Raw genomic sequence first — 24,875 nt, 5'->3', positions numbered from 1 at the left:
AGTTAGCAGCTCTCAGCTGGTGGTTGCTTTGGTGCAGCTTCCATGAAGAGTGAGCTCAGGCAATGCAGATTGTGGCTTTGCCCACCTCCAAGAGGGGTTTGCATAGGTGCTGTGCACTGGTCCCCACTGGCTGATTCCCATCCAAGACCAGGCTGAGTTCTTCCCTGCTTACGCAGCAGGGATTATGTTTGCTACCCTAAGTGAGAGCAGGATACTGTGTTAATGGTGACAGATCTGCCATCCATTTTGGTCTCCCAGGTAAGAGCCAGTGGCCAGAGTGAGTGATGCTGTCTTACTGTCTGGGCCCATGGAAACAGCTCTGTTCCAGGCACACGGTGCCCCAGTCCCAAATGCCAACTGGCTGCATAATTATCCTGCCTCCCCATTACCTGTCTCTAGCCATTTTTCAAGCTGTCTGCGGGGATAACTCTGCTGTTCCTCCTTTTAAACTCGGGCCCTGGGTTTCAAGCTTGTGAGAGACCAACTCGCACGTTAGCCCGTGCAGAACTGAGAGAGAGCTAGAGGTGCAGCGTCTCCGAGTGGGACACGGTGACAGCTCAGCAGTGGGCCCATATACCCCCTGTGCCCCATGTGGTGCAGCTAGTTGGAGGTGGGGCTCTTGGCAGCGTATGGGCGCAGGTGTGAACATGGTAAGGAAATGGCCTTTGGCACTTCGTTGGCTGAGTGCTGCCATCGGGGTGGTTGCAGGCGTGTCAACAACCAGACGAGTCTAATTTGCATAATGATAATGAAGATATTCCCAGGTCACTGGGCTTAGATAGCGGAATCCATGGTCCCTTAGCCCAGTGACCTCTATGGGGCGGGGTTCTGGGCCCCAGAGACTCTTAAAAGGCCAGCACAGCAGGACCAGGATTAGTTTTCCAATTCCCTGTCCTCAGGGCGACAGAAGCAAAGGTGCTGCACTGCCCCCGCCCACACAAAGCAATCGGATGGGGCAGTGGGCATGACCAGCTGCCCCTGCCAGACTCAGGCAGGGCTAGAGAGCTGAAAGAGGGAAGCTGAGCCACTGGCAGAAGGGGGTGGGTGTGGTCTGAGGTCCTGGGATCTTCACCTTCTGGGCCCAAGGAATGGAATTGCTGGGCTCTGGGGATCTTCACCCCCTCCCCCAGCTGAGACAAGGGCAGCATGAGACCAATGGCCTGTTCCTAGCTGAGAATGGATTGTCGTGGGGGAGGGGGTCGGTTTGCTGTGTGCCGCCCTTTAAATGTAAGAAGTTGGCTTGCGTGTTGGCTAGGGTTGTACCTCTCTGACGGAGAGCTGCAAAATCCTGGGGTTGCCTGGACCCATCGGGAGCCCAGGGCAGAGGTGGGGAGGAGCTGCTTTCCTCACAGCCCTCCAATCCCGTTGCTGATTCCAGCTCCGCTATGCCCCCTCCCATCCCAGTTCTTCACCCCACGGGCCCTCCTATCCCTGGAACTGGGAGGCAGGACAAGCAGTGGGGAGGAAGAAGCCCCCTTCACTCCAACAGCACCAGTCCCCCTTTTGTCCAGCTCCCCCTAGCACCTTTGTGTTACCACCACCACCCTCCCCCAATCCACGGAGAGACCAAAAACTCTTCCTGTGGGACATGGTGGTTGGAAAGACGATATTGGTGGTTGCTAGTTTTGTCGTCCTGGGCCAAGTAAAGTTGAGCCACACCACACTGGGGGACAATGCCATGATGTGGGGACTCAAGAGGGAGGGTCTGAATGTGAGATACAAGCACTCTGCTTTCTCTCTCCTGGAAAGTGCCTGGGTGGCGGTGTTTTGGCTGGAAGCGTCATGCTCTGTCATGTTTCCTTGGTGCATGCACGCACAGACACGTGCAATCAGCCGTGTTCCATATGTAAAAATCCCTGTGTAAGAATACCTGACTACCTCTCTGTTCACCGCTTTTCATGATCAGAGTCACCTGCCTGTGAGAGAGGCCTTATTGGGAGAATGAGACATAAGCCAAAGTTTTCAGAAGTGGCCACTGATCTGGTGTGCCCAACTTGAGACAAAAGTGCTTTGAGCTGGACGTGCAAAAATGGAGGAAAACGAGGTCAACAGCGACTTTTGGAAAATGTTCGCCGTCATTTATATGCTGTATAATCTGGAGCTGGAGTGGAAGGACCAGCCCAGTGACTGGGACACTGGCCTGGGACATGGGAGCCCCCGATTCAAGTCGCTGCTCCGCCATGGGCTTCCTGTGTGACCTTGAGCAAGGCACTTAGTCTCTGTGCCTCAGTTCCCCATCTGTAAAATGGGGTCCTAGAGAGGAGTGGGGCACCTCTGGGATAAAACCACCTATTGAAACATTAGGAAAATGATATCCTATGACCAAGCTGGTCACAGGACACACAGACATGTAATCTGAAATTGTTGGCCAGGGAACATGGGGGAGGCAGCTGGTATAGCACTGATGAAGACAGGGTCTGATAAGAAATGCTACACATATTTGCAATGTACTGCTCAGTTGCTAGATATCTGTGTAGCAGAGTTCCAGACTCTGCATGGTCTCTGGTAAACAAAGGGGACAAAGCTGAAAGTCAAGCTGAGTGGAAGCCAGTTTGTACCTGTAGCTGGAGCTGATTTCTTTTATTGGGAAGCATTTACTGAGAGAGACTGTGATGCCTCAGATCACAGCACATCCCCTGTTCCTGGTCTTTAATTAAAATACACAACTTCACTTGTTTTCTTTCCAAAGGAGCTGCAACAGCTTTCCCCATCTGCTTTCGGATCGTAATATCTTTCTGCACTTCCATTTCAGTCTTCCATCCCTTTTAAAAAGGTCAGCAATAAGTTGCTTTTCTAGGAGACGTCTCTTGCATCGGCAGTAGTTATATACTTTTTTTGTTGTTGGCAAGTCTGAATTTGGTTTCATTCACTATGAATTCCGATCACTCTTTATTTTCAATTTTTTCTTTTATATGTCAGAATTCAAGAGGTGGTAGGGAGAAGGCTGCAGACCTAGGAATGAATAGAGAAGCATTAATCATATGTAAATTGCACCCCTCGGTGGCACTAATATTGTAATCAAAGGAGCTTTTAAATAATACTAAGGTAATAGGGCTACCGTAGGCAAGTCTGAACCGGATTTTTCTTTTTTAAGATGCACAACGAATAATTGATAAGAATTTGATTCCCCCATGACCTGCCCTCTTTAATCCCATCTTGAATACCTAGAGTGAAGAATGTCAATAATGTCATCTTTAATAATAGCCTCCTGACAAAGAGGCGTCGGCTGAGAAGATGGCAGCAGCTTCTTTTCAGGGAGAGAAGCCCCTTTTATTTTTAGGAATGAAAGCAGCCACAGGTGGGTGGGTTTGTTGTAAAAGCACAAGGGGCCCTGTGAGCCAGGTAAAAACAAGGGCTGAATAGCTGGGGCCCAAACCTATTTGGAGACCCCGGGCTCTGAGGGTCAAAGGATTTCTGCTGGAGAAAACCAAACCTAGATCTTGGTGTTCCCAAGCATGGGAAGATTTTGGATCCAGATCTAGAATTTCCTGACCAGGAATGGAGCATTGCAGCTCAGTCCCATCTCTGTGATCTTCACCAGCAGCTGCTGACCATCCCAGCGGGGTTGGTGCTCGATGCGTGGCTCTCCATGGCCGCTTTAGGCCCACGACAGAGACCTATGGAGGGTACTTCTACACCGCAGATGAAGGTGTGATTGCAGCGTGGGGAGAGGTACCACCTTTAGCTAGTGAAGACATGACGGTGTAGAATTTGGCCTAGGCTGCCTGCCCCAGTAAAAGCCTTCTGGGGACACTGGGTACCTAGTTGTGCTGCCAACTTCTACCAAGTCTTCCCTGCTATCATTACCTGCCCCAACTAGATGCAAGCTAGCCCAGGTCTGCCTACCCACGCTGCAGTCACACCTTCATGGGCAGTTATGATGTACTCAGAGTGGTAGAAATTAGTACAGTTGAAGCCAGTGGGGCAGCGTCAGTTTGCACCAGAGAATTTGGCCCTCTGGTTGCAAATGGCTCCTGATGAGGATGGAGATTTGGAGAAGTCACATGGTCACCTTTGAACATTAAAAAAATGCTGCTCGTGTGTCTTTGATCCACCTCCCCCCAGCATTGTCGTTGTTCAGTCTCCAAGGCTAAAATCCAACGCTAGTCATGGCCACACTATCTTGAAGAGAGAAAAGGAGTTATAAGAAATGAAGCAACATTAGCAAGTGGGGTGATTTATTTGGCTGGAACTCTATGGCTAGAGAATATTGATTTGCACATGAGGAGGGGATCTAGAATATAGTTCTCCCATCAGTGTGTGTGATAGGGCTTGGGAGGTTACAGAGATAACTTCCATCGTGGGTAACCTCCCTGCTATATCGGGGGGCAGATGCAGAATAGACTTTTACTAGGATAATTCGCAAACGAACAGAAAACAGCTGGCTAGCTCTGCCTCTGGTTTTATCAGCGTAGTTTGTTAGTGATTCAAACCTTTGCTTCTCAGGCTGTGGGCCTCAAGAACTATGAGCTTCATGCAGGTGTAGGGAATGGGGTCAGGAGCCAGCATCCATTTCTCATCTCAGGTTTTTGGCTGAAACGAGTTTGCCTGGTCCCTGTCCAGCCGAGCAGCCTGCCCTGGGGAAGCACCTCTGGCACCATTGTCAGTTCAAGTTACATCTCCTTGAGGTGCCGTAGAAACTGGAATAAATTATACGAGTGTGGAGCAGAATAGGGGCCGTTGGCAAGCAGCCAGGGGTAATTGTGTGAAATAAGCAGTGGCAAATGGCAAAGGAAGTATAAGTTGAAAACGTTAATGCAGATATTCTAGGCATGCTTGTAAATATCCAGCCTTGGGGATAGGTGGATGCAGCTCTATTGATTTCTATCTGCCCAGCAATCTAATTGGATGTCGTAATTCTAGGCATTTACGATTTGTGAACATCGCCATGGTACCTGGGAGCCTGCACTGTCACAGGGTCTGAATCAGCCCTGTTCTCGTTCAGCTTCCCTCCCAGAGGTGTGCCATTTGCTAGCACTAAAAAACCCACCCTGCTTATACCTTTTCCATGGCAACCCAGATCACAAACAATGGAGCTCACCAGCTTTTAGGAGGTGGAAGCAGAAAACAATGTGTGTGAGAGAGGGAGAGAGACTGCATGCGCCTGACTTGACAGGAAAAGGATTAACAAGCATTGGGAAATGAAAATTACCTTTCAAAGAGAATCTTTGGTTTCCAAATAGCCTCGTCTTTCACTAGCATACTGGATATGTTGGATAATCCCTAGCAGGCTTGAATCTAATTGCTGACTTAACTAGCAGAAATAATTAGTGGTCACATTTTATACGCAGTACAGCCCATATGTGACTTTAATATCAAGTAACTTAAAAAACGGATGGAAACAATAAATGATATTTGAAGAGCAGCCTGACTGTATGCTAACAACCCATGCTGAATACTAAAAACGGAGGCATAAGCCTCTAGAAGGCACCTTACTATGGAGTCCTCTGCCCTTTCTTCCGCACTCGCAGATTTGCCCAGAAGCCAGCAAGTCGTGAGCTGCTATCACTCCACAGGCCGTCCAATTATTAAGACAACCTGTTTCTGAACTTGCATCTGCCCAGCACATGGAAAAGCCCAGTCTGTCCCCAGCATCCCAGGATCTGCTTCCCTGTACTTAAGTTTTCCCCTCTTTATCTTACAAGCATGAAACTCCTGCCTCAGCCCCCCAGGTCTTCCTTTCTAAACCCCAAAGATAGTGGAGGGAAAGAGAAGTGAAGCTGAAAAGCTGGTCCTGTTCATTGGTCTCAGAGGTCCCAGAATCTGCACCTCTGTGCGTCCCTGGTTCTCCATCCTGCTCCAAATCCTGTGTGAAAAGATTTCCATGCCTGTGCTTCTCAGATTCTTTGTCTCTCTCTGTTATTGGCTTTGTGACAGGGTGGTTCCTTCAGCGTGTGATCTCTTTGCACCTGACTCCAGGAGTTTATGCAGTGTTCATGGTCCTGCCTTATTTATTCCTGCAAAGCAGCTTGGTGTACACTTTGTATGTACGACAGTCTCCAGGGTGAAACTGCTCGTGATCACCTGGATTTGTGGCCATCCTGTGCCTCAGCCCAGCTGCAGCCACACCAGGGAACATCTCCAATATCATGAGCTTTCCCCTCTCCAATGTGAACTCACTGTGTGTTTGTTACACAGCCTGCTGAGAAAAGGGCTCCTAGATACCTGCATGAACCACATGGCTGCTTCACGCTGTAATGTAACGAGAAGGGAAGCTGTTCCTCCTGTAACCGAAGGCTGAACTCCAGTGCTGAAGGCCTTCTGGGGCAGCCAGCCCTGTGTTACATGGTCACCTAGTATCATGGGGGGGAAAGAAAGTTCCTGTGGTAGCTGTTAGTAAGTTTCTTTACATGTAGGAAGTGGCGGAGCAGAGAAACATGCCCATTCTCATCCTCATGTGGAATTAGATGGCCTTGGTCCATATTCTAGTGAATAGGATCCCCATCACCACCAGAGCTGGCACTAACTGACCCCTTTCGTGGCAGACTCAGTGGAGTGCCCGAGGGCTGAATGGGGCCTGGAGACTGGCCTAGTGACGAGAACCCTAGACCGGGACGCTGGAGAGCTGGGGGACCTATTCCTGGCTCTGCCACTGATCTGGGGCAAGTCATGTCCCCACTCCATGCCTCATTTTCCCTGTCTATAAAATGAGGGAAATGATACTGGGCTCCTTCATAAAGTGCTTTGAGATTGACAGAGGCCAGGCATTATGTAAGGGTGGGGTGGGGCTCTTATTTTGGAGGTGAGAATGGTTTTGCGTCAGAAGGCTGAGGTGCATTGCAAAGGCCGTTCGGTGACGCGTGTCCAGCTACTGCTCTGTACTGCATCTGTGCTCTGGGCGAAGAGAGGACAATAGTTTGCAGGGCTGTCAACCCAGCCCATTTGGCCAGCCCTCACGTCACTCTTACTGAATGTCATTGCTTCATTGCATTTCACTGCTGCCTCATTTAGAGGGCTTGGTATTGTTAACCCCTGGATTTTTAAGCATACTCATAATTGGAGCTTATCCATGCTTGCCTGCGTTCAGTGCAAGGCTAAGTAAATAACATAGGGCTCTGGGCAGCAGAAGCCATGCTGCGGGGCATGGACTAGCTGTAAGTATTTGCAGCTTATTCCTTAGACAGCTCAATTCTGATGCATGGATTCTTCACCCCCTCGCTCCACCCCCAGTTATCTGATTCCAAGTTCCAGCCCTGATCTCCCTCACTATCTCTGCCCCAATATTCAGGTGCAATTTCTGCTACGTACAGTCAAACCCCGCCATAACGCGAAATTGCATATAACGCGATCGCAGGTTGGCTCCCCTTTAAGGTAAAGTAGGATACTGTACCAATGGTCCCCAACACCATGGCAGGGGAGAGAAGCTGCAGCCCCACACCTGCTGGGGACAGAGAATTCCGAGGCTGCTGGTGCCGATGCTCTCTGTCCCTGGCAGGCGGGGAGCCACGGCACTTGCAGCAGGAGGGAAGCCGCGGCCCCGCACCTGCTGGGGACGGAGACCACCGGCACCCGCAGTCCCGGAGTTCTCTGTCCCCGGCAGGCGGGGAGCCGTGGCTCCTCTTGTAGCCGGAGGGAAGCCACGGCCCCGCACCTGCCAGGGATAGAGAACTCTGGGGCTGCGGGCGCCAGTGCTCTGTCCCCGGCAGGTGGGGAGCCACGGCTCCTCTTGAAGCCGGAGAGAAGCCGCAGCCTTGCACTTGCCAGGGACAGAGAGCACCGGCGCCCGCAGCCCCGGAGTTCTCTGTCCCCGGCAGGCATGGAGTCACAGCTCCTCTCCCCTGCTGGCCACTAGGCACCAGGGGCACTAGGCGGTGCACCTCAATGCACTGCTTTCGGGACCACCTGACTGATTTGAAACCCCACTATACCGCGACCCCACATTTAGCGTGATGGGATTTTTTGGACCCCAAAGGTCACGTTATAGCGGGGTTTCACTGTACTTCCAGTGGGAGAATCCCTGATCCCACAGGGGTTATGCTGCGAGCCGGATACCATTAAAAACAGGGGATATGTTTCCCTCACACACACTCATCCCTTTGAGGTTCAGCTACTGGCCATGGAGAAAATCGTTGGCAACTTTATGGTGAAACCGAGGCAGAGCCAGCCGGGTAAAGGCTCAAAGCAAAGTAACCCATAGGGAAAAAAAGTTAGGAAGAGGCCAGATGAAAAGAAGAGATGTGAGAAGACCAATCACCGTGAAAAGCAGCTTGGATCACAGAGCTCTTTTCAAAAGGTAACACAAGGAAATGGCTTTAGGAATAGCTCTGCTCACAGAAAGTCAAGAATTGTTTTGTGACGGCTTTATTATCTCCAATCCCCAGGGAATGGGGCAACACTGCGGGGTGTTGTACAAGCACATAGGAAGACACAGCCTCTGCCCCAAAGTGCTTAGGCGTTAGCGACAGCCAATGTGTGTGCAGCAGGAGGAGGGGATACGACACAAAGGTAGAGTAAGCAGGAAGATGGCCAGCACGCAATGGGTTAATTCCATATCCTTCCCCGTCTTCATTATATATACACTGTTGCCAACTCATGTGATTTCTTTATTATCATGGATCTTGTGATATTTGGTGTCTTTTTAATTAAGTCCCCAGTGCCTAGAGTTAGGTGATTATTGGAGACTATCAGCTTTCATTTAAAGAAAAATAAGTCTCCGGCTGTCATTGTTCTGGAGAAAAGGCTGAAAAGGTGACCCCCTAAAGTTTCGAAAAACAGAGGGCAAATAACTAGAATCTCAGATGCATTATTTAGAAAACAAAAGGAAACCCACTTGTGATTTTTAAGCCAGTCTCATGATTGTGGGGGCCACGGCTTGTGATTGTGGAGTGCTTGGGTCTGCCAATGGTGGGCTTGTTTCCCAAATGTTAGTTTGGGGGGGTCGGTGTTTGTGAGAGAGGGGGAGAGGTGCTTCCAGTGAGAGAGGGAAGTGGGGAAAGGGAAACGGAAGCGAACTCTTCACTACAGAGTTACCGCAGGTTAGCCTAGCTCACATGAGCTGCACAGAGTGACAGCATTACTACACAGGGGTCATATTAGTAGCTGATTCAAGCTGTAGTCTGTGCCCCGGATGGGTCAGCCGACTTGAGGTGAAAGCACCACCGCACGTGAGTTCCAGGGGTTTGTGTGCGGACAGGACTCGAGCTGGGGGCAAGACTGGAGTTATAACACAAGTTAACTCAGCAGTGTAGACGAGCCCTGAAGGCAAGGAGACGGTGAATTATTTTGGAGGGCGATGGCTGTCTCTCGCTGTGTGTCTGTAGAGCACCAGGCTCTCTCTAGGCCCTACAGGAATATAAATAAATGATATGATGAGGAGAGGGGTGAGACCCAGGCTGAGACGTACGATGGGCTGGGAAGGTGAGGCCAGGTAGCTGTGGGGCTGCTGCTTGTTGAGCGCTCCAGCCTCTTTGGCGTGGGGGAGAATAGGCTGTTTAGTCTTTCTCCCACTCAGTGAAGCAAGCGACGCTAAGCCTCTGACCCAGCCTCCTCACTGGGTCCCTGTTGTTCTGAGTAGCCAGCCTTGGAGTCCCTCTCAAGAGCTGTTGGGCGAAAGGAAGCCCTCAGGTTGCTTACTACCCAGTGTAATAAAGCCACATGAGATTTCTAATGGGGTGGGCACATGATGCTACAAACTACGCACATTGCACTGGAAAAACCGGCTGGGGATTACACACTAGTGGCCAGGTCTTGTCCCTGCTAAGTGACCGCATTGCATGTACCGAGTGATCAGTCGTGGATAGCATGAGGGAAGGAGAAAGGGCGCAGGATGAGCTCTCTTCCCGCTCAGCAGAGACGATGTAGTTCAATGGTGCCTCCCCAGGTTCTCTGTGGAGCATAGCTCTGCGGGAGATTTCTCCCGCGGGTCCTGATCTGATGTAGGGCAGATGTGAAGTGCCTCTGCTGGAGATATCGCTCCTAGATAAAGGGCCGTTCCTCTCTTTTGTGGTGTACTCGACTGGGGGTTCTGGTTCTGATCTCTTGCCACCTCTGGGCGCAGAGTGGGGGGTTCTGGGTTCCTCCAGTTATTGGCACACATGCAGTAGCTTGTTCCTCCTGTGTGTGACGTACGGAGGGATAGGAAACGCAAACTCCAGTGTTGTGTCTGCAGAGCCGGCAGCTCCCATCTACTGGTCCTATCCTCATTCGCTGGCACATACTGCGCGGGAGGGCGACAAGGGGCGTCTGAGGCTGCTGGGACAGTTATCAGGGTGGGGAGACAGGAGGAAAACGAGTCCCGAGTGTGATTTGGGGTAGGGAGCAAACACCATGGTGACGGTGTGTCTGGGCGAGGAGAGAGAGGGCCTGGACCGGTCTGCAAAGGAGCGGGGTCGCTGAAGTTCTGTGTTGGGAGTGGGAGGGGCTGCGGGGAGAGCTGCTCCCCCAGAGGTTGATCTAAACCTGATGTAGCAGGTGGGTTTCAATGGAGCCTACAATTGTCTGTATAGAGTGTACTTGCTTTGCGCTGTGACGAGCGTGATGGAGCCTGTGCTTCTCCCCCGACAGGTCCCCCATGCACGCACACAAGTGGCACATTGCCCCAGACGCTTCGCCCCGCTGCTATGGCGTCGGCTGCCAGAGTTGGGTCTGTTCGGGCCACGGCGGGCTTTGCGGGATTTGATAGGAGCCTAGGCCCTCGTGCTGACAGGAGGCAGGGAATCCTGGGAGTTTGCAATGGGAACCCAGAGCCTCAGATGGGGGTGGGGGGGGGAGGAAAGGGAAGTGGGTTACTTGGACCCTCAAACAGTAGAATCAAATGTGCCGTCAGGATGGGCATTAAATGCCACCAAGTGACATTTCATCAGCTTGCTGTATGGGTGTAAGGGTTGTCAGCCAGTATTGGTCTAACAGTCCAGCAGGCAGCCATTGGCAGTGGCTTCAGAAGGCAGTGGGACTAAAGTACCTGGCAAGATATGCAGTGCCAAGGGCAGGAGGAAAATGCCCTCTCAACCCTTGGTTGAATGCAGGGGGAAGAACTTTTGTGTCTATTCATGTGGATACCAGTCACGGGGCCAGATTCCCACAGGTGCCGATTGGTACCTATTGGGGTTTACAGAACCATCTAAGCAGGTTAGGCACTTAATTCCTATTGATTTCAAGGTGAGTTAGGTACTTTGGATGGTATTATAGATTCCTATCTGCATCTATCAGAGGGTAGCCGTGTTAGTCTGGATCTGTAAAAGCAGCAAAGAATCCTGTGGCACCTTATAGACTAACAGACGTTTTGGAGCATGAGCTTTCGTGGGTGAATACCCACTTCCTCAGGAAGTGGGTATTCACCCACGAAAGCTCATGCTCCAAAACGTCTGTTAGTCTATAAGGTGCCACAGGATTCTTTGCTGCTATCTGCATCTATAGGCCCCTAAATGCCTTTGGAAATTTGTCCCCCGGTCACACTGATGGAATTGCTGATGCCTTTTCATCTGGGGTGATTGCTTTTATAAGACTGTTCATAGGAAAATAATCCTGCGAGTTTTCATTTGATTGCACATTAGGGGAAGGTTTGTGTGGCCATCCTGAAATCTCTGAGTTTCTGTTTGTCACAGTTGGCCATCGGATCAGGATTTGGAAACAGCATGGTGACTCAGGTGGCCTGCGTTGCAGTCCTCGATGAGCCTGGGGCCAGGGGATTTCGACAAAACCTCTGGGAGTTAGGCACCCATTTTCACTGAATTTCAGTGGGAATTGTATGCCCTGCTCCTTAAAGCCCCTTTGAAAACCCCAGCCTGAGTGCCTAAGTAATCCTTGTGTAACAGCTCCTCTAATGACTTGCTGCACTGGGCTATGTCATGGTAGTATGGCACAATAAAAGGTGGGCTCTTCAGAAAACGTTCCTGGTTAGTGGAATGCGAAAAAAAATTAGAAGCATATTTACAGCTGGATTTTTGTAGCCTCAGGGCCGGATTTTCTCTTGATGGCATAAATCAGGTGTAGCACACACAGGAGTAACTTCAAGTAACAGTGAAGTCGATGGAGTTATGCCGCTGTGAAAGGAGACGGGGGGCCCTGGGTGGTGGGTCTTCTGTTAGGGGTAGAGCTTGAGAAGAGGATACGAGTATTAAGCAATTTCCATTGACCCAGGCTGAAAAGTTAAAGGGATAAAGGCAGTGAGGAGATGAGAATTTCATTTCGGTCCAGCTAGGAGATCGATAGCTACGACGTCCCAGGATCTGTTGCTCTCCACCAGCTCTGATCATGTGTCCTTGCCAGACTGCTCTGCCATAATCCCGAGGATGATCTTAGCAGATATCCCTTATTTCACTTAGCCTTTGAAATAGCCTGTCAATATAACGTTTGATAAGCTTTACTCCCTCCTCCTCTCCTGCATGCCTTTTAGTGCTCGTCTCTGATCCCATTGCTGATTTCACAGAGAGAAAGAACAAAGGGAAACAGATTTTTTTTAAACATGCATTGAGGCAAATTCTGCCCTGTTTTATGACTGAAGCGGGTAGAGTTGTATGGGGAGGAAATCAGCACCAAGTCCAACCCATGGTGTTTTGTACATTTACTCCTTGCTCATAGGAATTGCCAGACCAGATCAAACCCAGTGTCCCATCTCTGACAGTGGCCAGTGTCAGCAGCTGCAGAGGAAGGTGTAAAAACCCCATCGTTAGAAATTGTCTCAAGCCCAGAAGCACGAGGTTAATATCCCTTCCAAAATTTTTGTTGCCATGAATTCTGATAACATTCTTGATATCCAGACAAATATCCCTTTTAAAAACTTATGTTCTCTGCAGCTGCAGACGTGTCCGTGTGTGTGTGTATTTATAACTACACAGCTGTCAGATTCATGGTTCCCTTGTGTTAGCTAGTGCCCTCTGATCCCTAATCATGTTGCAAAATCCACATTGCAAACTGGATCTTTTCAGTAGAGTGTAAAATAATCCAGGCTTTTTCTATTGCCAGATTGGCTTTATTTTAAGCGTTTGGAGGCTGAGGGTTGGTTTCCTAAATCTCCCTGATAATACAGCATTACCAGCCTCAGGGATTCAGAAATCACAAGTGATTTAAATAATCATACGATTGCAGTTTAGACTTTTGTTTCGATTGACATTTTCAAAATGAAATTCTGGGTTGAAATGACATTGTTAGAACAAAATGTTGATTTGAACATATATTGCAAATGTGATGTTCGACCCCAATGAATATATATTTTTTAATTTCTGTTCACAAGAAAACATATTTTTCTGGTTTGGCTGAAAATCAATGATTCACTCAGGTCTGGTGGCCAGCAGCAGCTGCTCCAGAGGAAGGAGTAAGAACTTCACAGTAGGCACATGTGGGGTAATCTGCTCATAATGAAATATACTTCCTAGCCCGCAGTGGGTAGGGGTTAGTTTATGCCCTGAAGCATGAGGGTTTATATCCATTTCAAAACCCTTGTTGTTAAAAAAAAAAATAAATAAAAAATAAAAAAGCATTATTGTAAGTCTGAATTTTCTTGTTATTTACATAAACTTCGAGTCCTTTTTTGGATCCTCTTAAACTCTTAGGCTACGTCTACACTGCAATAAAAACCCCACAGTACCGAGTCTCAGAGCCCAGGTCAATTGAGTGGGACTCGCAGGGCTCGAGCTGCAGGGCTAAAAATAGTAGTGTTGACACTCGGGCTGTAGCCCACTCCCTGGGACCCGCCCTCCTCGCAGGGTTTTGGAGCCCAGGCTCCTTCCCACGCCTGAATATTTACATCACAATTTTGAGCCCTGGGTGCCCAAGTCAGCTGACCTGGGCCAACTGCGCCTATGCCATGGGTCTTTTATTGCTGTGTAGCTGTATCCTTAGCATTAGTGATACTTTGTTAGCAATGAGTTTGCGGCTGATCAGTGTTTTTCTTAAACTGGGGCTGGAACCATGGGACTCATTTTTAATAAGTCAGGATGGGTCACTTATTCACCTACTACATGTACTTCCTTTCATCGTAGCTGTTCTGCGTGCCCATGGGCCTCACCCCATTTTTCCTAAGACCCCGCCCCCCCTCCAAAGTTCCCCCAAGCGGGGAGGTGCTCAGATCTGGGTGGCTTGATCCAAGCCAATGTCTGATCAACACAGAGCAAGTCAGCTGTGACTCTCACACACCGATGCATTGTATTAATTTCAATGGAACAGCTGAACCAAGGGTGTCAGCATAGCCCATTCGCCAGCCAGCCTTTAATAAAGTCTGGGGTTGGTTATACAGAGGCCTCAACCAGCTGAGCACCATGGCCAAAACACCATTAAACATCCTGTGGGCCTTTTATTAAAGATACAGAAAAGATGGGAAACCAGTGAATCAGGCTTCCCTCTGAACAGCATTTCTTGTTCCCTTTCCCTGTAGCTAGAGAGAGTTTGAAAAGGAACCTCCACTGCCTTTTTGACACACTCTTCGATGGGATCAAAGATAGTAACAACTCTCCTTTTGGGGCAAAGAGAAATTGGTTGAGATGGGCTGGAGCTGCTGTTAAATTCAGTTTTCGAAGGAAAAGCTCCCTTGTTTGATAGTGTCTGGATGGTAAGGACGGTCATCCCAGGTGGTGGTTGGATTCAGCTGAAACCGGGAAGGGGAAGCAGTGTCATCTGGCTCCCGCTCTCTGGCCCAGTCTTGTCAGGACACCTCTCAGGATCAGAGTGAAGAAGGCCTGAGGTGCCAAGAAAGGGTGGGGGTGGAGCCATGATGCTGCCATAGTCTGTCTTTTCTTCCCAAGAGTTCCCCTCCCCCACAAAAGGTCTCTTTCCCACAAAGGGAATGGTGGGTGGAATAGCCCACCCTCTCATAATTTTGTCCACCAATTAGGCCTAATATCCAACCCACCAGTTTTGGATTCATTAACTTCCGGGTCTATATCATCTGTTTTTAAGAAACATCATTTCAACAGTCCTTGGATTCTATCAATGTGGCCTTTTTGTTTTAGACTAAAATAGTTTCTCTCTCTGGTTCTCTTGCACCTGTTTAGAACTTTACGCTTTATTATATGTTACCGTGACAGATTTTTACAGCTGAACTCACAGTTCGGGTAGGCCCAGTTATCACAACAGACCCTTCTTGAAGCCCCAATCCCTGGAAAGGGCACTAGTGCCCAGCCAGCTACTGACTGGATGTTTCTGTAGAAGAGGATGGAAGAACAAAAGCAGGATTTCAATGGTGCTTACAAATAACTTCAGACAAAACCATTAACTTTTCACACCAGCTTAGGATCTGAAAGGGGCGTGAGATAAAAAAGCCTGTGAGTGGAGTGTGTGGAGTTCATTATAATTATGGGCACATTTGAATCTGTGCGGTTATAATGGGTGGTGTTTTTGCATGGAATTAAATCTTTTGCTATTAAATGTTCTCTATTAGCGAGCACGCAAGACATGTCAGCTGCGAGATGCATCAGCTTGAGTAATTCAGGCTCTGAATAGAACAGCTGGTTCTCTGGTGATTAGGGTGATCTCTGAGCATTTAATGTTGACCCTCAAAACATCTCGTTCCCTCCTCAGATACGTTTCCTTCAGATCTTGCAGTGTTGGTGGAGAAGAGACAGTCCTTGGTTGTAATGAATGTAAAAAGGATGCTGAATCAAGGCTGCTGGGCACAATCAGATCTTTTGGTTCTCTCTGGCTCTCATACTTCCAAGGGGACTAACACGACCAATGCTGACTTTTGTCACCCATAGGCCTGGAGTGAGTCCTCGTGGAAAGGACTGCTGATTGCACTCTAGGACCTGCATGTCCTGTCGTTGCATACAGATCCGTGCAGGCCATTTGATTGGTGTTATGGAGTTGTGACCCCTGCAAAATACTTCAAAAACAGTGGCACTTCCCTTTGACCAGCCCAGGCGCCACTCTGAGGTTGGAGAACTTCTGAGGGAGGGAACAGAATGAAAGGGAGCCGTCAATTCTGACAATGATGAGAATGCAGCAGCTGATTTAATAACACTGGTCATCAGGAGCACGTCACTCCATTAATCTCTTTGCTTCATGAGCTACCCTCCGAACACAGAGTCAGATTCAAGGTGTCACTCCAGATCTTCAAAGCCCTCTGTTGCATTGGCTCAGGGTTTTGGACCTTACTGCTTTCCCAGCAAAGAGCTAAAGCTCACTGCTTCAACTCAGCTTTCCCGTGATAGGGGAGTGATGGGAGGGGAAGACAGATAGGGAGAGGCATGTTCCAAATCCAACTGAAGATGACGCAGAAATTTTTTCACCCTACCTATAGTTGCGGGGGACGTTAGAGATTTTATGTCTCCACCGTGACAACTGCAAAGTTTTGACTAGTGGATCACCTCTTGGTGATGGACAGTCTGACTCAATTCAAGCTGCCTCCCCTTGGAGAGCATTGGGTATCTCTCACTCCATCTTCATGAACAGGACTGCTCAGATCCATGGCAGTACCACGTTCCGTGGGTACAGTATCCGAGAGGCTCTGGGGATCTTTTGGCTAAGTCTGACTAGGTTTCGTTGATGGAGTTTTGGGATGTACCTGTCAGATGGACCTTTGTAAAAGCCATTGGGGAGAGCTTGGTTCTGATACTGATGAGGCTATTTAATGCTTCTCTTTTTTAAGGCAAGATGCCACTTATCCCATAAGCGGCTAGTCTTGACACTAACCAATATCTACCATGTCTTGAACCTCCCTCTGTGGGGAAGGTTACTGAGAAGATCAATAGTAGCAGGTCTAGACTGGCATCCTCAAAATTCTCCCAGTTTCCTTATTCCTTGTAAATCTAGTCTCTCTCTAGCATGGAGACCGCACCGGACTTTTGGTTCCCCTGTAGGGCAACCAGACAGCAAGTATGAAAAATCGGGACGGGAGTTGGGGGTAATAGGAGCCTATATGAGAAAAAGATCCAAAAATCGGGACTGTCCCTATAAAATCAGGACATCTGGTCACCCTATTCCCCTGTCGGTCAACAAAGATCAGCTATCTATGTTCTCAGACTGTTCAGTAGTTCTTGATATGCTTGACCATGAGGACATAAGTGGATGGGATTGCTTTTGAATAGAATTTGCTCATGCCTCTCATCACCCCTGAGAGGGAATCACTGATCTCCTCTGAGGGCTCTCTTGTGGGGTTCCCTCTCCCATCCCATCTGATGAGCACCAGGCTGCTGGGGAAGACTGAGGGTTAGATATTTGAGCTGCAGCAGCATCTGTTTGCTGAGGATCCCCAGCTCCCTTTGTCATAGAAGCTGGATTCTACACTCTACAGGATCTCCTCACTTAACATTGCAGTTCTGTTCCTGAAAAATGCGACTTTAAGCGAAATGATGTTAAGCGAATCCAATTTCCCCATAAGAATTAATGTAAATGAGGGGGTTAGGTTCCAGGGAAATTTTTTTCACCAGACAAAAATACACACACACACGCAGTATAAGTTTTAAACAAACAATTTAATACTGGTACACAGTGATGATGATTGTGAAGCTTGGTTGAGGTGGAGGAGTCAGAGGGTGGGATAGTTCCCAGGGAATGCCTTACAGCTAAATGAACTAGCAATTGACTGAGCCCTCAAGGGTTAACTCTCACAACACTCTACAAGCAGGGATGGCTCTAGCTTTTTTGCCGCCCCAAGCACGGCAGGCAGGCTGCCTTCGGTGGCTTGCCTGCAGGAGGTCCCTCGGTCCCGCAGATTTGGCGGCTTGCCTGCAGGAGGTCCGCCGGTCCCACAGCTTCAGCGTACCCGCCACCGAATTGCCGCCAAATCTGCAAGACTGGTGCTCTCGCAAGGACCGGCATGGTGCCTTCCGTGGCTTGCCGCCCCAGGCACACGCTTGGAGCACTGGTGCCTGGAGCCGTCGCTGTCTACAAGGCAGCAGAAAAAGAGGGCAGACAGAGAAACACACCCTGTGTGTGAGAGAAAAAATGCACATTTCCCCTTTAAGTAGCTGACCCCAGGCTTAAGTACACTGCCTTGTTAATTAAATCAGCTTGCTGAGACCTGAAAAGGCAGCTACTGCCTAGAAGCTCCCTCCCTCCATCATGTGTTCCCCCTGTTCTACGGAAGATGGGGTAAGCAGGGTGCAGGGAGAGGGGGAGACACCCTGACATTAGCCATCTTTTTTCCCCCTTCCCCGATACAGCAAACAGGAGTCTCTGGGAGCAGCTCCAAGGCAGAGGGCAGGAGCAGCACATGACAGTCGGAGGAGGGACAGCTGCTGCACAGGGGAGGAGCTGATAGGGGGGCTGCTGATCCACCCTGGTTCCAACCACCCACCAGCTAGCTTCAATGGGCTGCTCTTCCTGCAAGCAGTGGACAAAACAGGCAGCTGCCAAATGACTTAGAAGAGAGCATTTCACAACTTTAAACGAGCAAGTTCCCTAACTGATCAGCAACTTAACATCGAAACAATGTTAAGCGGGATGACTTTAAGTGAGGAGTTCCTGTACATATGAGCAAAGATAGCACCAGTAATTATACTAAGAAATACAGGTGCTACCAACCCTCATGCTTCAGGGCATAATCTAATCACCAGGTGGGGTCAGGAAGAAATTTCCCCTTCCTGGGAAAGTGTTGCAAAATTAAGCATATCACTGTGAGTTTGTGCCTTCCACCTAACACATGGATTTGGGTGTTACTAATAAACTAGACTGTATGGGTCCCATTGGTTTGATCTAATCATTGGTCTGGGGGGTCCATGTCAGTAACCCTCTTCTAAGCTCAAGTGAACTGTTCTTTTACTTATATGGGGTTTGTTTCTCATGAAGAGAGTGAGTCAGGTCTGAAATACAGTCAAACCCTGGCACATGGGCTCAGTCCTCTGTGTTTTACTGGCAATTAGGGTGTACCAGAAGCAGCCGAATGATAACTGACTTGAATGGTATTTCTCCATTTCTGCACCAAAGTTTTGCCTTAACTAGAAGTGACACAGAGAGCAGGGCCTCTGTCTCAAGCTGTTACATCTTCGCTGGCAGCGCTGGAGGTTGACAGGAGAGAAATCATGGCTCTTGCTCTGTCAGGTAATCTCTTCCGGCCTGCTTACCTCTGGTGTAGGAAGGGGGGAAGAGCGCAAATACTTGTGCATCGCTGAGTCCCCATCTTGCAGCACTTGGAATGACGTTGTCATGGAAATGTCATAAGCAACTTCACATCCACCTGGTGTCCGACCTCGTTGCAACTGCACAGCCATTTTCACTGGTGTGTGTGTGTGTGTGTGTGTGTGTGCGCGCGCATGTACACACACACACAGACACACACACACACACAATCTCACTTGCCACAGAACTGCATGAAATAGTCCTGGTGCTGAATATAGCGAGCGATGTGTGTAAGTCCAGAGGAATACTCACCAAGGACGTGGGACTAGGCTTATTTCCGACATATCTGACTCCCTGGAGTTCACATGGAGGATGATATTGGCCCAAGGAGTAGGGGCCTAGACAGTGCAGCTATAAAGATCTCTTCTCTTTAGAGCATACAATGAAAGGTGCTTTAAGCTGTGTGGCACCTAAAAACCTTAGCTGAAAAGCAAGGGAGATGTACCGGATCTTCCTGAGCTCTATACTGCTTTGCTCCCAGGACGGAGGCAGGCTCTGTGCTGGAGTTTCTCTCTCCAGCAGCCAAAACTGCAAAAGCAGGGGATAGAAGAGTAAAACCCCTTCCACTCCCCCCTTCTCCTGCCCGCACTTCCAAACTGGCTGTGCCCCTGGAATTTGCAGGACCAGCTGTTGCACCTTCCGAATGAGCAGCTTTGGGTACTCCTCGTGGCAGGTTTTGCACATGTAAAGGCAGGCTTTGGGGGTGCACTTTGGATGGGCTCACTTGAAAATGTTGGCCCCCAACAGTCTATAATCCAGTGGTTGGAAATGTTTGAATCGGGTTAAAATTCATGGGTGCCAGAGAGCGACTGGTGACCCCTTTAACTCTTAAAATGCTGGGTTCTGAGTCGAAGGGAGAGGTGGTGCTCACGTTGAGGCAATCTCATTAGCCAGTAGGATGAGTGTCTTGGTGGCACATTGTACACCAATGGGAAGACCCATGCCAGAAATCTTTACACCTATATCTGAGCAGGGATTGGGTGAATCCCTAGGCTGCTTAATAGCAGTGTATTTGGAGGCAGAAGTCCGCTTGGGTTTGCCCCAGTAACGTTGCAGGGAGCGTTCTTGCTCCACAGTTGTGGATATTTCCCCAAATCTGACAAAAAGTCCGTGAATTTCTTATCCCTCTTCCCGGGGAGGTGCACTAGCTAGTCAACAAACTTTCTATTGGCAGTCAGCAGGGGACCGAACGGGAATTTAGATCTCATTTCCCTCTTTTGCTTTACTTCCTGCCATATAAGCAGCACTACTGTAGCACAGTCCTGGACACACCTGCGTGGCTTTGAATAGAATTCCAACCCTTTGGTTTTTTTTCTTTTAGAAGCAGTGGAATGACCCAGTGGGAGTGGGGAAAGGTGACCATAAAACCGGAAGTTTTATTGAGAGCAGAAGTGATACTCGGGCCATTTGCTGGCTTTCTGCTCATGGTGACTTTGCCCTTGATGACTAGAATGGATGGGATTTGCGTAGCCCAGTCAATGGCATAGCAAGCTGGGGAGAGGTGGACTGTCTAGCACAGTGGATCGGTAATGGGCTATGGAGAAGAGCAGCGTGTAAATTACCAGGTTTGGTTTGTCTGGGTTTTGGCTCATGTTGCTTCTCACACTCCTTGAGCAAAGTTGAATCTTGAACTCTCTGTGATGGAGGCAAAATTTGCCCTGAAATAGGGCAAGTTTTGTTAATAACAATCTCTAGCTCTTTTCATCAGTACAGCTCAAAGTGCTTTATACAGGAGGCTAGGATCACTGTCCCTGTTTTACAGATGGGAAAACTGAGGTACGGAGACACCCAGCAGGCCAGTGGCAGAGCTGGGACTAGAATTCAAGTATCCTGGTCTCAGTCTAGTGCAGTATCCACTATGCCACGCTGCCTCCCTCAAAGCAGTTGAGCACTGCAGATCCCTGGGGCTCATAAGAGTTGGTTTCACCCAGTGGCTCCACTAATGGTTCTGCTACAGGTATCTAATATTTATCAAATGTCCATTTAACAAAGATTAAACGGCCACAGCTCTGACCTGTTTGTCTTAATGGGACAAACACAGGCACTGAGCAATACAAGAGGAAGGGAAGAGGGTGCGAGTGAACAGAGATCATGAGAATTGTACTAAGTTTCATAGGAGACTCGGGACCAGTTGTGCAAAGGTGCATTTGGAATGCTTGGAAAACAGACCAGCTTCTAGGCGGGTGACACCTGGGAACTAGATAGTTCTTAGAAGCCGGGAGATGGGTGCGGTAGAAGGTGCTAACCCGGGGTGGCTTCAGTCTCAGGGCCTTCCTCCGGGTGATATCAGTGCCAATGTGGGTAGGCTGGGAGCAAATGTCCAGAGAGTCAGTGAGGAAACCATAAGGGAGGTGGCTGGGTGGGCGACCAGTGACCGGAGGGATGTTGGCTTGAGGCGCTTCCTGAGGGAAGGGTGGTTGCAGGAGTGTAAGGCAACTTGGAGGAGACCGAGTCTCCTGGCGAATGAGGGGAGAAGGTCTGAGGAGGTGAGTAAGGGGTCTACAGGCCTTCAGAGCAGTGGGTTGATGGAGGACGGGTGTAGCTGGATGGGATGGTGGATCGTGAGAAGACACTGGCCCAAATTTTCTGAAATAGGAGCCTAAATTTAGGTTGCAAAGTTTATGTTTAGGCACCTCCGGGTGGGGTGTTCAAAGTGATATAGGAGCGCAAGTCCCATTGAAAGGGAATCTCGTTGAGTCAGTGGCGCTTATGCTCCTAAATCACTTAGGCTGTTAACATGACCATATCATATGGGAAAGGCATCTGCAATCTCTCACACTGCAGTCGCCCAGTCACATGGGCTGGGGCTGTGTTCATGTTAACCCTTTCCTCTCCCCATCGAGCAAGTCTTTGCGGGGGAGTGCACGGGGCTGGGAGAAGCCTGGAGCCCATAACCTACCCACAGCGCCGCATCTGATTTCACTCTCGGCTCTGTCCCCCCAGCAATACTTCATCCTCCTGATCATCACGGACGGCGTCATCAGCGACATGGACGAGACGAGACACGCTGTGGTGCAGGCCTCCAAGCTGCCCATGTCCATCATCATCGTGGGGGTGGGCAATGCGGACTTTGCAGCCATGGAGTTCCTGGATGGGGATAACCGCGTGCTCCGGTCGTACACCGGCGAGGAAGCCATGCGGGACATTGTGCAGTTTGTTCCCTTCCGCGAGTTCCGCAGCGTAAGTGCAGGAGGCTTTGCTGTGCCCGCCAGACCCTGTCTGTTTCCAGCAGGGTGTAAGTCAGCTACAGAGACCCATCCCAGAGGGAATCTGCCCTCGAGCTGGCATGCTCTGTTCATTTCCCTCATTAAAGAGAGGGGAGAGGCTCATACCTTTAGTGCTGTAGCATTCTAGGTACTTAGGCTGTGTGGTGCAGCTGGTGGTGTCCCAGCTCAGAGTCAAAGGCCTCTTGCTACCCAGTTCTTACGTGGTGGCACTGCTGCAGATGAGACGTGAACCCAGGGGACGTTAACTGGCATTTTCCAGGCTGCCAGCAAAATCAAAGCGCAGATAAGCGTGAGGCTGGGCAGCAAGGCCTGGCACTTGCATCTGTCTTGCAGGCCGGAGGAAAGAGAGCGTAAGTGACGCTGCCCAAAGCTCACAAAGCAGGTTGGTGGCAGCACTGGGGTTATAACCCTGAATCCCTGACTCCCAGTCCTGGGCTATAACCACTAGGCAATTCTGCCTCTGCATGGAAGCTTTTCAGACTCCATAGGGGCTAACGTGAAGTTCCTGCTGTCCAGCGAGCAATCCCGTATAATAGCACTGTGAGGCTAGTCCCAGTGTCCGGGCCGTCATCCCTTCTCCCTTCAGAGCAGCTGCTGCTGGCCAAGGCTGTGTGAGAGCTAGTAGAGAGTGTATCCTGCCTACGCAGTCACTGCAGGGTAACCGTCTGACTCAATGCTCTAAGTGCTTTGGGATGCCGGGAGAAAGAGAGGCAGGATAGCAAGGCACATTCTCTAACGTATCAGCCCCGCTGGCCTCCATTGTAGTGATGAGTGGGCGTGATGTAAAGCCACCGTGGCAACAGTCACCTTCTCTACTAGCACCTGGGCTTGCATGAAAACCTGGTAACCACAGGTGGCCTACACCCACCCTGGTAATTGTACACGGGCCTTAATACCAGCCCAGGGACCTGCTGCGGCAGCTGCTGGGCACAAGAAATCATGTGGCCTGTTTGTTCTTTTTTTATACAGGCACCTAAAGAAACTTTGGCCAAAGCGGTGTTGGCAGAACTGCCCCAGCAAGTCGTTCAGTATTTCAAGCATCAAAATCTGCCTCCCCTCAGCTCGGAGCCAGCATAGCGCTGGGAGCATCGGTGTTGTCTGCATGTTGCCGGTTTCCGAAGGGTGCATGTTTCACATGCTTTTAAACCTTTGTACTCTTTTAATTTAATTAGTTTATTTTATTAAAAACTCTCTGACCCGGAGAAGCAGCTGAATTGGCTTTGTACGTTCCCGGGCCAGGGTAACAGTCGCGGGCAGAACGGAGACCTCTCCTGCCTCACTCCAGTCCCTCTTAAGTATTGAAGGTACTTTGTATAATTTCAGTAGAACAGGATGAAAACTTTTACAGATCAGAACTTGCTTTTTTCCAAACAACAAAATGCTTAATATATTACCACCCACTCCTGTGTATAGATCACGTATCTGTGCTGTACCCATAATCCGCTCATGCTCTATGGTCATTTTTATACTGTGTACATGTTATATTTGTTATACTCAGGTTAATAAAGAAACTCAGATATTTAAAAGCCAGCCTCGGTCCGTTGTTTGGGTCCAATGCAGAAAGGCCTCGTACCGCCCTGTACAGCATTTAATGCTGGCTGCCTTGATCTGCTGGGGCAATCGCGCCAACATCTTACTCCTTGGCATAGGCGCCAACTTTCTCCGGCACCGGTGGGTACCCGCCCCAACTCCACCCTTTCCCCACCCCCATTCCAACCCCATCCCCTAAGTCCCTGCTCTAACTCCGCCCCCTATTGGATCCCTTCCACAAATCCCCGCCCCAGCCAGCCTCCTCCCCCAGCCCAAGAGCATCCATGGAGCCGGTGCCTGTGCTCCTTGGGCAAGAACAGTCCTTGATTGGGTCTCACCCTTGCCTGTATCTTAAATGGTTGACTGGGGCCCTGATTCAGCAAAGCACAGAAGCAAGTGCTGAAGTCCCTTTGACTTCACTGGCTCTGAAGCATGTGATTAAAACGAAGCACAAGTGTGGAAGTGTTTTGCTGACTACGGGTGGACTTGAGCAGATGCTTAATTTTCATCACGTGATTAACTTCGTGGCTGGGTCTTCTGTCTGACCTAGACTGATGCTTAAGCGGGCCCCATCTCTTGTTTGGACAGCACCAAGCACAGTGGGATCCCTGACTAGAATAATAGTAGTGACCATGTCGGAGCATTGTGCACACATTTCACGTATCAACCCTCACAACTCCCCTGCGAGGTAAGACAGCGTTGTAAAGAGGGGAAACTGAGGCACATCACGGTGATGGGATTTGCCCCATGGTCACCCAGGGAGCCTGTGGAAGAGCCAGGAAGTTGCCCCTATTTCTTCTGAGTCTCAATCCAGTGCCTTAAGCACATGGCCGTGCTACCTCTGTGTATGTGCTCTAGCATGTAGATATTGAAATACAGTAAAAAAGAAGCATAAGTACTCTAAACAAAAGTGACCCCCTCCCCACTCTTGCCTTCTAAGGGTGCAGCCGTTGGCCTTGCATTATTTTTCCCTTCATCTCTTTTGCTCGAGGGCTGGATGTTTTGAGCAGGGCCCACATGGCTGTGGAATCTCTTCCTGCCAGACCTGAGGATGTGTCTGATCGCTTTCAGAGTGCAGTGCAAAACCCGTCAGTTGTGCAGGTCAACCAGACTGACTTCAGCAGAACA

The 24,875-nt window shown here is 49.5% G+C and overlaps 1 protein-coding gene and 1 non-coding gene across 4 annotated transcripts in view; both read left to right on the top strand.

The window, feature by feature from the left end:
• CPNE2 (copine 2) overlaps positions 1 to 23,743 on the top strand; it is a 179,835-nt gene extending 156,092 nt beyond the window's left edge. For all 3 annotated transcript variants that reach the window (XM_030581443.1, XM_030581445.1, XM_030581444.1), the window contains exons 15-16: positions 21,934 to 22,170; positions 23,187 to 23,743. In XM_030581443.1, coding sequence (XP_030437303.1) covers positions 21,934 to 22,170; positions 23,187 to 23,294 — 345 coding nt within the window. In that variant the 3' untranslated portion in view covers positions 23,295 to 23,743. The remainder of the gene's footprint in view (positions 1 to 21,933; positions 22,171 to 23,186) is intronic.
• Positions 10,016 to 10,157, top strand: LOC115660680. Its single transcript, XR_004002887.1, has one exon. It is a non-coding gene; the product is annotated as a small nucleolar RNA SNORA57 (small nucleolar RNA).
• Positions 23,744 to 24,875: the final 1,132 nt, after the last annotated feature.

The sequence above is a fragment of the Gopherus evgoodei genome, chromosome 12 (genome assembly GCF_007399415.2).
Source record: "Gopherus evgoodei ecotype Sinaloan lineage chromosome 12, rGopEvg1_v1.p, whole genome shotgun sequence".
Classification (NCBI taxonomy): domain Eukaryota; kingdom Metazoa; phylum Chordata; order Testudines; family Testudinidae; genus Gopherus; species Gopherus evgoodei.
This window is presented reverse-complemented; position numbering and strand designations above follow the sequence as displayed.